The sequence below is a fragment of the Rhea americana genome, unplaced genomic scaffold (assembly GCF_003343005.1).
Source record: "Rhea americana isolate MKP2758 unplaced genomic scaffold, rheAme1 scaffold_194, whole genome shotgun sequence".
Taxonomy (NCBI): domain Eukaryota; kingdom Metazoa; phylum Chordata; class Aves; order Rheiformes; family Rheidae; genus Rhea; species Rhea americana.
The window spans coordinates 1,263,564-1,278,599 of record NW_028186083.1 but is presented as its reverse complement, the minus strand read 5'-3'; the positions used below and the strand labels follow the sequence as shown (position 1 = coordinate 1,278,599).

The window sequence follows — 15,036 nt, the reverse complement described above, 5'->3', positions numbered from 1 at the left end:
AAAGGTAGTTGTACTCCTCATTTTTTTTAATATAAAGGTAGTTGCACTCCTCGTTTGGAAGTTGCTCATAGCTGTGAAACCTGCCCAGATAATACAGCCTGTCTTACTGCTGGTAGAATATACTGGTCCTGGACACTGTGTTTGAATGKCTTAAGGAACACATGCATTAAAGATTAGGATTTTTTAAAATAACAGCCGGCACTGAGAGATGCAACATCTGGAGACAAGTGCCTGTGAGAGGCATCACATCCCGGTGTCTCTGCTGTTCCCCAGGGAGCTACTGCCTCACAGGAAGAAAAAATGGGATCCACAGCATTTGTCTTCCTTTAGAAACAATGTCTCTGTTCCACTGGAGTTCATAAAAGCATTCTTATATTGAGAAAGAAAAATACAATCTCGTAAAGCACTCTTAACAAGTGGTTGTCTCTCTTAAACACCTAAAATAAACACCTAAAATAAAACGGTTGTGCTGAAACAATCTGCTGTTCCACGTAATCCAGCATTGTGCCTCTGACAGACTTCAAGATACTACTCCAAGCTCCAGGTTTAATATCCCACAATGGATTTTTCTGCCATATCTTTGAATGATTGCTTTTGTATCTATGTAAACTCTTGGTATTTATACTATTGTATAGCAGAAAGTTTTGCAACTTAGCTGTGCTTTGCATTATGAACTCTCTCCATGTTTTGTTTTTGTGAACAAACCAAATAGCATAATATGTTTGCTCATCTGCAGATACAAATCACTTTGGGCATAATAGTAGCCATTGCTTTTAATAAATGTGCAAGTAGATTCATGTGGGTTTTCCCATTTGCTCAAGCAGGAATTATTTTTGTGAGCTCAAGTGTTAATGGGGTCAGAACTAATGCCTTGTCTTTAACTGTTTGTATTGGTGAGTCACCAGTTGCAGAACTTGTGAGCCTTTTTATTTGTTTACTTAGTTTTTGTTATAGCCTTTGCTCTAGAGGCCTGCTGGAGCTTTCTAGGATCACAGCATTATTTWTTTTTTTGTTTGGTTTTTATGCTGGCTAGCTTTTGTCATATATTTCCACCTACAAGTCTCCTAAAATCTGTTTGTGCTGTTGTGTGTTAAGTTCTGTGCCATTTTAAAAATGTATTCAAAGCATCTGGTATCAAAGAAGCTGTATACTRTAGTATTTGCAAACTTTTTAAGCTTAGACGTTGCAGTGTTTTGATGGTGCAGATAGATGTAGTAGACATTTGAAAATACATTAGTGGATAAACACTTGAAACCATTAATTAATGGAACTCTTTGTTTTTTTTTTTTTTTTTTTTTTTKTTGTTTTTTAGAGTTTTTAGTTTTTTAACACTAAAGTGCTCTTGAGTAGAGTCAGTGGAACTATGACTTTTTAATGTTTAGGTTGGTTTAGTTTGATAGTTTGAAGTCTAGATTTCATCGTAAGTAATCTTTAGAATTAAGATAAATTTACTGTGAAAGCTTGGAGTCTTAAGTGTTTAAACATATTCATATTTTTCTTTCAGCTTTACCAACAGGGCCGCTTATGCCAGCTAGGTAGTGAATTTTGTGAACTAGAAGTTTTTGCAAAGGTGCTACGAGCTTTAGATAAAAGGTAAGTATTTTAATGTATTGATAATTCTCATTTCAGCTCTTAYCCCTTGGTCTGGGTTATGGATTTGAAAAATGTCTCTAATTTTCTTGGTCTTCTAGCGTATATGATAAACATAGGAATATTTCTTCAGACTTTCAGAAGAGCTTTCAAATTGGTGTCTCTCCTTCTTCCCCCCCCCCAAAAAAAAATAAATAAATTATTTTTAAAAATCAGAACTTACAGATAAAGGCACCAAGCCATCTATGGTACTTGGTTCCCCAAATGCTTTCTTTAGTAATGCCATTCAGTCKAGGCTAACCAGAATCCTATCCTTTGTAACCCATATTGAACAGTTAAGTAAAACTTACAGATCTGTCATTATTTCCTGATATTTTAGCTCATACTAGTTGTATAGTTACAAATTGGTAGGATCTCCTCAGTTTACAGATTTTTTTTTCCTATCTTCTAATATTCCATTGTGGTGTTATACCCATAACTGGCTTTTTTTAGATTCCATTCTTTGTAATCAGAATGAGCTTTAACATCCGTGATGTTTATGGCTACCTCACTGCTCGTTTATGTGCTCTGTCTTTGGGAGTTGTAGGGTAAGGGTAAACCTGAGACTTTCCCCCTAAGTTTTAGCTGAAAGTATTGTTTACTAGTTTTAGTAATGTGAGTTGTTTGCTTTTTGCTTACACTGGAGGATGTCCTTGTAAAGAATTATGTGTATGCTCGCTTATTTGTTGAATGGTCCAACAACTGTAATCCATTAGCCTTGGGTTTGACAATTACACTTGTATTCATCTGTTTTTGCTTTGAGAGAGGTTTGGAGTTCTTTCTCTGATTCATTACTCACTTAAATTCATGGTACTCAAGAGTGAACTGATTAGAATATTTTAAAAATTCATATATAATCAAATTCTATTTTCTTTTTTCTTCTTTTCATTTTCTCCAGGCATCTGCTTCATCACTGTTTTCAGGCTTTGATGGACCATGGAGTAAAAGTTGCTTCTGTACTTGCCTATTCTTTCAGTAGACGGTGCTCCTACATAGCAGAATCTGATTCTGCTGTAAAAGAAAAAGCAATCCAGATTGGTTTTGTTTTAGGTAACTGGAGATGATAAGTTATTAAGTATTATGCTTTCTTTCATGCAAGCTTCAGTTAAGCTAATACTAATTTTTTTCAGTGTTCATGACTGGTTCCTCTTAAAGAATGTGTGTGTGTTTGGAATGTAATTTTTAGAAAACTACTTGATGTCTTAAGAAAAATGTATTGGATTTTAATATATAAGAACTTAAGGGCTTATCTTTATTATAAATATTTAAGATTTAAGGATTGTTTGTAGATGTGATACCTAAACAATGTTAAGACTTCTTGTATTGTTAATATTGGTAAGCATTTCTTGATAAAAAACTTGTAGGAAAAATATCTAATACCAAAAAGTCATCCTCAGCTGAAGGAGAATTCTTCCACTTTCCTCTTTCATTGTTGTTAGTTCAGGACTGAAGGACTGGAACTCTTGGCAGAGTTCCCATGCATAGTTTGTAGTTATATGACATTTTGTAAAACTACTACTTAAAAACAGAAGTGTGCTTCCTTTGCGCTCTTTTTCTCTCTAAGTTGTTTAGCAATGACTTTCTGTATTTTGATATGGGAAATAGGGAACTCATGTATTCCTGTTTTTATCTTTATTTGCAATGAAATRTCAGATGTGCTCTTTTCACAAGCTTTGAGCAAACCATTGTTCTCTGAAAATAGTGTATTGCTGCTCAACATTCTGTTTGTTCTTGAATTTCCAGGGGGRTTCCTATCAGATGCAGGATGGTACAGTGATGCTGAGAAGGTATTTCTTTCCTGTCTTCAGTTATGCACCCTTCATGATGAAATACTTCATTGGTTTCGTGCAGTAGAGTGTTGCGTAAGGTAAGCTCACCTTTAATTCCTATACATTTTGCTGTGAAATAACCATTAGTATATGTTACTAACTGCCTTGGCATCATCAAGCTTCAGATACTCTCCTCAGTATTCTGGTTCACCAAAGAACTTTCCCAGTTAGAGCTGAAGATCAGAAGTGCTTCTTCTACATAGATCCCTGGATTTCCTACTTATAAACTGGCAGCACAGTGGAAAAACAGTTTTGCCTTCTCTGTGATGTAGTGCAGTGTAGATAGCAGGTGCTGGCCAGCGACAGTGATCCAGTATCTCTGTTTTCAAGGCTTTTTGCTCATGAATAGATGTCATGTGTTGATGTTTGCTGAAGTTACATTTAATAAAAGTACTCACTAAATCCAAATACAATTGCAAATGATACAAATATGCAAAAATAAAAGGAAAGCATAGATTCCTGATACCAGATCCAAAGAGTTCTCTTGGTCTGTGCTGAACTAGTTAACTGTGTACTTAGGTAAATGTTCAAATGTCCAATTCTTGTGGACACCTTCATCTACAACTTGGAAAATAATTTTTACTTTTAGGACTCATGTTTGGTTTTTGTACCTGTTCTGTTTACAGGGGCTTCTGTTCAGATTCAAATTTCACTTGGACAGCCCTGGAAGATTCCTCTCAAAAGGAACGAGTGATAAAGTTTTCCTAATACTGTCTGTGTTCAACAGAACTGTTACCAAATCATATTTTGAGGCGAATTGTTCTTTCCCATCTAGTAAAATGATGTCCAAACTTGAGGCTTTTCTATGAACTGAAGTTGTCTCCTTTGTGTTCTGAATAACACAGGGACCTAATTACTGACTCTTAGTTAAGCTCAGATAGTACGTTAATTGCTTATTGAGCTGTGAGAATAGCTTTAAGATGACAGAAAGCTCCTTCATCTTTTAAGCGATGTTGTGGCATTTCATGTTTAAAGTTTGGAGTTTTGTGTGATCAGTGTGATCCTAATGATAGCTTAAATGACTTTCCGCTGCTGTATTCCATTTTTACTTTGGTAGCAACCAGTTGTGCCTGTGGTAGTATCTCCGTTATATTCAAAAGTGCAATTACAATAGCTGGATTTTATGATTGATAGCTAATAATGAAAGAGCACTGCTTAAAACTGCCTGTCATACAAGCTAGGTAAAGCTGAACTGATGCAGTATTTCATTAAGCTCTTTGAAAATGCTGAAGCCTTTTTGGATTGTTTTTGTTCTACGTGAATCTGATCTTTAGAAAGTGGGGTGTGTTTAGTCAGCAAAGCTGTAAGAAGCTCCATCAATGGAATACAAGGAAACAGTACAAAAACCAAACATGTTTAGTAAAAGGTCTAAGGAATAAGCTTTTCCCAGATAAGATGTGTCAGATCAGACTTGTGCATGACTTCCTTACTGAACTGTCAAAGCTATTAACGTTATGGCTGTTTATCTAGATGAGTTTTATGCTGGTACAGTCTGTGACAAGTATCCAAGCAGGTTGCACTTTTATTGCACTTAGAATGAAGTTTTCTGAACTGTAGATCTTAATTCCATTCGTGTAGAAACACTCATTGTTCTTGTAATGAAAGCTGATGGCCTGCATATAACATTAACTCCCCCTGGGCAGCGGTATAAATGAGGAGACACTGCTTTATGTTCAGGCATCTCAAAATCAAGTAACAGCATAGTTCAACTGGAAATRTATCAAATGAAAAGAATGCAAAACGCTTTCAGAAGTGCTAAGTATGTAAATYTGAAAACCTTTCTATGGGGAGAACAATAATTATTCTCAGCTTCAAAGTTAGAAGGCAGTAAGATAAACTTTTGTTTTGACCATGTAATCTCCACAGTAGAATATCCTGTTTTTAACACTGTGTTTGTGTTGGAGAAATAAGTTAGATGGAATTTTAACAGAACACAATTTAAGGTTTTTGCAGATACAACAGTCTTAAAAATCACTGTTCTAAAAACTAGAGTCTAACCTCTGGTTTCTTCTTTTTTGTTGTTGTTGTTCTTGCTTTTTAAGGGTGATAGTAGATGCCTTCTTTCACAGGCATCCACAGAACTATTAATACTTAACTGTTATAAAGAATGTTGTAGGATAAACAGTTTGTAAAACATGGGCTACACAAAGATTAGTAGTTGTTAAGCATGCAGGGATTCTTCAGATACTTTGTTTCTGTATGTTTGAAAAAAAGTTTCCTCAACAGGTGAGTGTTAATAGGCAAATAAATACATAAAAATGCAGTTAAGCTGTAAGGAATAAGCAATAAAAAAAATGCCAAACACAAAATACAAGATCATTAGTAGAGGTAACAAAAAGAAAGAAGTAATAAGAAATGTGGCAAGGCAATTGCACTCTGAGGGTTAAATTTCTGTTTGTAGGGAGACCATACATATCTTGCTGTGTTTCTGTCCTTAGTTATACTTAACCATGTCTGTGCTGCATCATAAGCATCACTTTTGTACACTGAAATCAACTCCCTAGCTTGCTTTCTAGGTGTTTGTCTTGTAGCCAGAGTAAGGCCATCTTGTTAATGCAAGATGACTGTTAGTGTTCCTAAGGCTAGCGGTAAAGAGGAAAGGAAGCTTTTGTTCCAGAACAGGTATTAGTTGCAGTCTGACAAATCTAATGAAGTTTGAGACTGAAAACTGTCTTTTAATTAAAAACAATCAAACAATGACAAAAACTGATCTGAACGTAGCATGCAGATTCTGACTGAAACTGAAAATTTAGCCTTTTCACAGGTGTTATTAATAGAAAGCAGTTTAAAAAGGTGAAGAAAGTTTCATGTTATCTGGGCATAAGTGGGATTTTTCTTTGCTGCACTAGTGGCAGTAAAATTATGGAGAAACTCAACAAAATTTGAAAATGTGAGATTTTTTTTCTACAAGCTTGTATACTTTCTTGCTTGTGTATAAGCTCCTTCTAGTTTGCTTGTTTTCGTTATATGTTAAACAACAAAGCACAAATGCAAGATCTGATTCTTCTAATTTGTTGTTCTATATTTGATAATAGTTTTGATTTATATAACTATCCTGTTTTTTGGAAGAAGAGTTTGATGTTTTTAGGCTTCCTGAGATGATGTGTAAATGTGTGGTTCGTAYGCTCTTGAAGAATGATTTTATTTTGCAAAAAAAAGGCTGTGCCTGAAAGGCTAGTATTGCAGACAAAGAACATTCATAGTTATTAGCATAAATGTCCTAAGGCCTCTACTCTAGCTTTTGTCTTTATCTTCTAAAATTTTGTTAGATTAACAAGAGATTTACTCAAAAAAAACCCAAATAACAAAATTCAGCTTGTATAGAGGATTGTGTTAGGTTTACCTTTTTTTTTTTTTTTTTTTTTTTTTAAATAAAAAGCAAACATCTGAAGCCAGAAGTTGGATATTATCTTTCCTGAGTGTTTATCTAAATTGCAGTACTATTCCTACTAGTCTCCATCATTCCATATGACTCGGGCTGAGTATTTTTCGTATTGCATAGCAGCTCCCAATTGAATGCCATAGTCAGAATAGTGTTTCCCTCTCTTGGGAAGCTGTAATTGATTACTTGGTCTATGTAGCTTCTTTTGAATTCCTGTCTCTCATACTTGAATGTTAGATGGTTTTTCTGCCTATGACCAAGAACTCAATCTTAGCATTTCTGCATCACATTTAGTTCTGAGACCTTTTCCAAGGAAAAATGTGGTCATTGTGCACATTTACCTAAATTTCTTGTGTTTAAATGGTAGGGATTTGCAGTTGAAAAAGTATACCTGTCTCTGTTCTTTAGCCTGCAATGGGTAAGAGAACAGTTCTGCCCTTTAGGTTTGGTTAATGCACTTTTCTAATGCTTCTCTTTTAAAGTAAATAAGCATCAGCTTAAATTTACCCCCAAAGTATTTTCTTTTCTTTTAAATAAATACCAGAAGCCAGAATTGTTACTTGCCTAGAGAAAGAGTATATTTTAGCACTGGTGTGTTTTGTCTGCATTTGGCTGTTCTGCTTCCTGAAGCTTCTGTTAATCCTTCAAATCGAAAGGCAGCAGGGTTAAAATAGGAGATGCAACAAGAGGAGGGAGAGAAGGATGAGATTTTTTGCTTAGAATTATTGTCAACTGGGCCAACAAAGTCTCTTCTGCTGTGGATGTCTAAGGGTCAAAGCCTTATGGATGGTACTGAAATTAGTTGGATCTTGTAGCTACAAGTGAGTACTGTTACTCCCTATTTAATCCAAAATTTCTCCAGTAGCCTTGCCCACCTAGAAACATTTAGGTGGGTACCACATTGCTTCCACCATTCAACAGGTGTGATGCAAGCAACTGTCATGAGAATCGAAGATAAGCTGTCCTTTCTCTCTTAAAGATGCTTCTTTCATTATCTCAGAGTACAATCACTGTTGCCTAATGCTCAGTGTGTTTTAAAACATGACTGTGTTTAGCCCAACTTTTTAATTGTGCTTTAGTATTAATGCCAATCAACAATATTGACCCATCTTTCCTGACAGACCAGAAGAAAACATTCCTTATTTGCAAATGACACTTTCTCATGTAGAATGGATGTGGTTGAATCGCTCACAAAATAACTTGTGAAACTCTGTACTGCTTGAGGACTGAGGAAAAAGCATAGGGATGTGTGAAAATTAGCTATCTCTGTACTTATTCTGTGTCTATTTCAGTTTACTGTATTTTGGAAAGGAAGCAGAGGAAGAGATKTAAGGCAGTGTATCACTGGTTTTAGAAATGGGTTTCTATCAGTGTTGAGAAGAATGGATTGTATGAAAAATGTAATGTGAGGCCACCATACTAAAGTGGTTCGAGCATTGAATATATAAAATTACATCTAAATGTAAAATCATAAAATCACTTGACATCTGCAATGTTTTTTAAAAAAAAAAAAAAAAAAAAAAAAAAAAAAAAAAAAAAAAAAAAAAAAAAAAGAAAGAAAGAAAAGAAAAGTCTTGTCCTGCGAGACACAAAGCATGGAATACTGAAATAATACTCTCTAAATAGCTTTTTTGTGTTACGGAATTCATGGAGTGTGTGTTTGTTGTGACAGCCCTGTTCTATTGTGTGTATAATATCAAGTATAGATCAATGGGACTACTGTATATTGAAATGGTTTATACAGAAACCATTTATACAATCTCTTTACATGTTCCTAAGGTTGCTGCATGTTCGAAATGGTAACTGTAAATATCACTTGGGAGAAGAAACATTCAAGCTAGCTCAGTCTTACATGGACAAACTTGCAAAACAYGGTCAGCAAGCAAACAAAGCAGCACTCTATGGGGAGCTGTGTGCACTGCTTTTTGCCAAGAGTCACTATGACGAGGTGAGTAGGGTTAGTTTGTTTTTCTTCAGGAAACCAGTGATGAAATTGGCTAGGAAGTTTCAYGCTCATTATTCGCTATATCTTTCTAGATAATATTCCTGATCTTTTTRTTGGTATCTACGTGATGCTACTAGAGGAATACTCGATTTACTGACTTGTTTCTATTTGCTGTTATGAGTTAGAACCTATGAACTCTTAACAGTACTTTGAACAACATTTCTAAATGATAAAATATAGGTTGAATTGATGAAGTATAGATTGATAGTGTATTTCAATTACCTGTAAGTGAAATACTACAAAAGGCAGTTTTATCTATTTTTTAGAAGATAAAAATGAAAAGCAGAACAGAAATAGCATTTTGTAGCTATATTGTGTAGCCTGGGACTCCAGTGTTACTGCTATATAAACTGTRGTTTTCTTTTAGTTTCTAAATATACTGACCAGGAAGCTGTACTTCACAATAGAAATTGTAAAGGTTACTTAAAGATTATAGAACTTTTCTTTTGTCTGTAAAAGCTGGTAATACATCTGTTGTAATAACTATTTTATGCTAACTTAGATTCTTTATTATTTGCAATATTAACTTTACAGAAAATGAATTCTAAGTCTGTTTTTAAGACTTAGCTGGACAAGTTTAGTCGAACATAAGCAATTTTACAGATATGTAAATATCGACAGTATATTCTCAGAGCCAAGTAATATTTTTGTTAATGTTACAACACAGTGAAGTTCCACTTACTTATGCTGGTAACTTTGTTCCACAGGCTTATAAATGGTGTATAGAAGCTATGAAGGAGATCACARTTGGTCTGCCTGTAAAAGTAGTAGTAGATGTTTTACGACAAGCTTCGAAGGTGAATTGAAGATCTTTTGTATTTCTTTTGTAACAAAATTACTATCAAGAAGGGTGAGGGTGGGTAGTGCCTCCAGAACACTTAGATACCATAAGGCTCATGAAATAAACCTGGCTATCATATTTGTCTGTTTGGTCCAGTTCAGTCTTGTGCCAGTGGGGTTTTTTCCTTCTCCACAAAAATGAGTAATGGCTGCTTAAAGGAACATCATGACAAAGTTAACATTCTGTGATGAGGTTGTCTGTTCCCATGTTTGAGCTAGACTAGGTAAACTACTACCTCTTGAGTTAATGTCATTTATGTCAGAATAAAATATAAGCTTGTTAATATGTCACTGGGGAACTTTTTCTTGAATAACTGAAAAGTCCTTTAGTAACCATTATGATATTTTGAAATGAAGAATAGTAATTAGCAATTGGGCCAGTGTCTGCTGGAGACATATATACTTTATTTTCTTRTTTAGGCTTGTGTTGTAAAACGTGAATTTAAAAAGGCTGAACAGCTGATAAAACATGCAGTATATCTTGCCCGGTGAGTAGTACCCCCAAAAATGCCTTTTAAAGTTAAGYGTAACTTTCCTCAATTTGTAATGCAAGTATGTTTCTACAGGGAGCATTTTGGAGCCAAGCACCCCAAATATTCTGATACACTATTAGACTATGGATTTTACTTGCTCAACGTAGACAATATATGCCAGTCTGTTGCAATCTACCAGGTATGCAGCAAGGCTAAATGACTATCTGATATTGATAATCTCTCAAATGTTTCTATTTGGACTCACAGCGAACTCAGATAATTAATAGTTGATTTTAATTACTGTGAAGCTTGTTGCTTAAAAAATCCTTTGGGTTTGATTTTCTTTTTGCCTGACTCTAAAATGGCTTTTATGCATTTATGTCCTGTAAATATTCTATAGATATGGACTAGCCAGTAGGGTGGAGTTTGTTTGTTTTCATTTATAATAGTGAGAGGGATTCAGAAGGGTTTTGGTGGGRTTTTTTGGTTTTGTTCTCTGTATTGATAAAATTGTTCACTTTTAACACTTTCAGACAGCTCTTGATATCCGGCAGTCAGTATTTGGAGGTAAAAACATACATGTAGCCACAGCTCATGAAGATTTGGCTTATTCTTCTTACGTTCACCAATACAGTTCTGGAAAATTTGACAATGCACTGTGAGTACAATTGTTTGAGGTATTGGCAGCTAATTTAGTTCTGTAAATGGGAAAAGATGTTCTTAAATGATGTAGATTTTCCAATTAGAATTTAAATGCATCTGTTTGTTGTACTTCTGTACTGGCTTACTGCTTCTAGTATTTTTACTAGTCAGCTGCTAACTTAAATCAACATGCGTACACTTAAACTCTTTCAGATTCCATGCTGAACGTGCTATTGGTATTATAACTCACATTCTCCCAGAAGACCATCTTCTCTTGGCATCTTCCAAGAGAGTTAAAGGTAATATTCTTTATTGCATTACTGAGACGCTTTAATATTTTATCAGTGGAAATCAGTCATTCAGATATGCTGTGGTGTTCCCTAGCAGAGGTAGCGTAACACTTCTTTCTTTCTGCCAGATGAAGCTTGCTCTRGAATACATGGTAGTCCTCAATGTTTTCTGTCAACACTGTAAAAATATAAAGAAAACTTTAAACTTCCTGAAAAAGGAGGTAAAAATATTGAATATGAGAATGTTAGGAATTAGCTGTCTGATCATACCTGTCTGAAAACTGTTTGAAGTAAACATAAAAACTGATTAGGTGTCTCCCAAGATGTCTTGGGTAGATGGCTTTCTKCTGCCTACAGTTAACATCTCTCTGTGTTTAGAGCACAGTAATAYTGGTTCTTCTCTCCTGTACCCAGCACTTATCCTGGAGGAGATTGCAATAGACTGTCATAACAAGGAAACTGAGCAGAGATTACTTCAAGAAGCTCATGACTTGCATCTGTCTTCACTCCAGTTAGCTAAAAAGGCTTTTGGGGAATTTAATGTACAAACAGCAAAACACTATGGCAACCTTGGAAGACTGTATCAGTCCATGAGAAAATTTAAGGTAGGATTATATGTTGTAAATGTAAATAAGAATTTTGAGAATTTGAAAAAAAATTGATAGTTTTTTTTTTTGCTTTCTTACTATTATGTTATTGTTTTATGTCTTTTATAAAATACTGTGGATTACTAAGCTGCTGTACAATTACATTAAGTCTTACAGTTTTCTAACTTTTTTTTTCTTTTTATGACATGATGAGTGGTGTCTGTGACTGACTCATATAAATTGGATTCCTGTAGGAAGCAGAGGAAATGCACATCAAAGCAATTCAGATTAAGGAGCAGCTTCTGGGTCAAGAAGATTATGAAGTTGCCCTGTCAGTGGGACATCTAGCTTCTCTATATAACTATGATATGAATCAATATGAAAATGCTGAAAAGCTTTATTTGAGATCCATAGCAATTGGTAGGTACTTCTTAAAATGTATGCTGTATTGCTGTTGTGACATTACAGGAAACTAAAGCCTTTTAATGAARGACTTAATGAATTGCAACATGCTTATTTGCATATGGGTTCAATCTAAACGTAATTATTTTTCTTGAATGTTCTGCTAGGGCTTGAATTTTGGAACTGTTATTTTTAGTGCTCCATCAGAACTCACTCACTGTGACTCTTGAAAACATTGAGGAAAAAATGACCAAGTAAAAGCTTGAGTATTAGTCTTTACACTACGCTTTGGAGTTGTATTTAGAACTTAAGTTCAGAATGTAATTAGATTTTGAAAKAAATGGAAGATTGTTGTGTCTGTCAGCCTTTGTATATCATAGTTAAAAATTTTTTTTCTTGCCCATCTGTCATTCACGATGAACTTACCATTGCAAATCAAAGCTCAGTTTTAAGGTGTTCTTAGTTCCTATAGTTAGCATATACTGGTTGTTACGACAAAATACATAATTGGAAGGCAAAACTCTGAAAACCAACATCAGTGCTTAAAGCTGATCTTGGACTGAAATTAGGACACAAAATAACTGACTTGTTTGTATGACTGGTAGATTCTGTGTGAATATAGCAAGAAAAAGGTTGATAGATATTTATGCCAACATTCAGAGAACTTGCATGTTGCTCCTGTTTTTCATTTGCCCTAACAAAAAGATGATGATTTTACTTTTTATCATATAATTTTATCAGTGATGTGAATAGCACCATGTTATGAGCAGATTACCTCTTAATTTTGTTGTCTTTTGGATTTCTTTAGGAAAGAAGCTTTTTGGTGAAGGGTACAGTGGACTTGAATATGATTACAGAGGTCTCATTAAACTGTACAATTCCATTGGCAATTATGAGAAAGTTTTTGAGTACCACAATATTTTGGCCAATTGGAACCGGTTGCGGGATCGGCAGTTCTCAGTTACAGATGCTCTGGAGGATGTAAGCACCAGCCCTCAGTCCACTGAAGAAGTGGTTCAATCTTTTCTCATGTCTCAGAATGTTGATGGACAGAGTAGCTAAGGAACTTGGTCAATTAACCGGTTAAAGGTTTTTGTTTGTTTGTTCTTTTTTTCCCCTCTCCCCCCACTCCCACCCCCCCAGATTACAGGGGAAAGTCATACTGTGAAATCTAAACCATGTAGTTCTCTGGGGGCTGGAATTTGCATTGAAACACTGGTCCAGTCTACTGAAGAGTGCCCATACGGATGGATGTGTGTTAAATTTTTATCAGCATGTGTATGGCATGTTTAGTTCGACTCAGATTTTGAACTTGGTATTCCAGAAAACCCCTTCTTTCTCTCTTCCTTCAAAAGAAGCTACTTTGCAGAAAATCTGCAAGAACACATTAAATAAAACTATTTGAGTCCAAAAGAGTTGCATTCTTATTATGAACTGAAGGTTTCATCAAGAGCTTGCTTCTGACAAATAGAATAAATGCTGTACTGTAAGAAATTTATACAAGAAAAGTCTTTCTCTATAYGCATTTTAGCAGAGTTTAATCACAAACATTAAGAAAAGGGAGAACGCCCTAGTCTTGGCTGCTGCCTTATGAAGAAAAGTGGCAAAGAACCACTTTGGAAAGCAACATACTCTTTGTGAACCACAATAGGTTGTTAAGCAAGGAATCACTGTATGTTGTTTCTGATCTCCTGAACTGGACCAGTGTTCATCTGTAAGTGATAGAAGATCCAGTAGACCAGCAATCTTAGTTTTCTTTGGTACCAACCAAGAGTGCTAATCTTCATAACAGGACCAGGAAAATCAAAAGTGGACCAGCCTACTAGAAAAAGTTTTGGACCAGTGGCTTTAATTTAATATTTCTGCCCCTGCATTCACTTTTACGGTAGAATTATTTCATTTAGATGTATGATCAGTGCAAAATTATATTCATGTAATAGATACAAAACTAGGAAGTGAACGTTCTTTAGCAGTTGCGATGGCATGTCTTTAACTAGTAAGCTTGTACAGATATTAATGTCAATGCCACAAGTGAAAACTAGAAATGCTTAAATATTTGCTGCAGCCATCTTATTTTCCTTTTTGAATGGGCTTACTCTAATAATTGAGGCAGTAACTTGTTTATACCAGCTAATAGTTTTGTATTACAATCCAGTTCAATTTTATGTTTCTGGAGAACACAACTTATTGTACAGTTTGCAGGGGTCAGTGGAAAATGCCAAAAAGCACAACAGGTCTTTTTTGTGATGCTTCGTTTCTACATTAAACAATAGTACAACAAGAAACTGATTCCTTTATATTAATTTAAAGAGCAGAAGTCAGCTATAAAGATCCTTTAATAATGCCTATCTTACTAGCTTGTCTTAGTTTTTCTTCTATTTTGCAGGGGGGCTGCTTTGTTGTGTGGTTTTTTGGTTTGGGTTTTTTTAATGTTGAGGTAATACTCTATTTGAAAGTCTGCGTAACATAGCAAACTAGAAACAACTCACTACTGTTACCTCAGTTCTTATTATAGTGGCACAAACAGTGCTTCTATAGTTAGGATTCTGTCAGTTTTGGGTTTTCTCCCTTCCTCCCCTATTTTCAGGGGTTTATAACTTGGTTGTGAAAGTTCAGTCCAAGTTGAGGCTCAGCAAGGAAGGTTCCTACAGGACTTGGACTGGATGTTTTGTTTGGGATTTGTTTTTTATTTGTTCATAAAATTTGGGGCAGGAAAACCTGCCTGAAGGTCTTCAGGAGAGTGCAGAGAAGAAACAGAAATTTCAGACACTACCTTGAGTTTACTGACTCTCTAAAGAACTGAAGTGTTGTAGGCAAATAGTTTGTATACTAGTGCCTTCAAGTATCTTTTTGAGGGGAGAGGCTGAATAGTACCAACTTTTAAACTCTAGTTATGTAATTAGTGAATGCAGCTTTAATGATTGCATACTCGGAATATTTTAAATGAAGCAAAAGGA

The 15,036-nt window shown here is 35.1% G+C and overlaps 1 protein-coding gene across 2 annotated transcripts in view; it reads left to right on the top strand.

Moving 5' to 3' along the window:
• The window catches only part of APPBP2 (amyloid beta precursor protein binding protein 2), a 22,370-nt gene extending 8,878 nt beyond the window's left edge, over positions 1–13,492 (top strand). For both annotated transcript variants that reach the window (XM_085302930.1, XM_085302931.1), the window contains exons 2-13: positions 1,505–1,593; positions 2,528–2,679; positions 3,373–3,496; positions 8,620–8,788; positions 9,553–9,642; positions 10,106–10,173; positions 10,252–10,357; positions 10,692–10,816; positions 11,014–11,099; positions 11,505–11,695; positions 11,932–12,097; positions 12,888–13,492. In XM_085302930.1, coding sequence (XP_085159056.1) covers positions 1,505–1,593; positions 2,528–2,679; positions 3,373–3,496; positions 8,620–8,788; positions 9,553–9,642; positions 10,106–10,173; positions 10,252–10,357; positions 10,692–10,816; positions 11,014–11,099; positions 11,505–11,695; positions 11,932–12,097; positions 12,888–13,141 — 1,620 coding nt within the window. In that variant the 3' untranslated portion in view covers positions 13,142–13,492. The remainder of the gene's footprint in view (positions 1–1,504; positions 1,594–2,527; positions 2,680–3,372; positions 3,497–8,619; positions 8,789–9,552; positions 9,643–10,105; positions 10,174–10,251; positions 10,358–10,691; positions 10,817–11,013; positions 11,100–11,504; positions 11,696–11,931; positions 12,098–12,887) is intronic.
• The last annotated feature ends 1,544 nt before the right edge of the window (positions 13,493–15,036 follow it).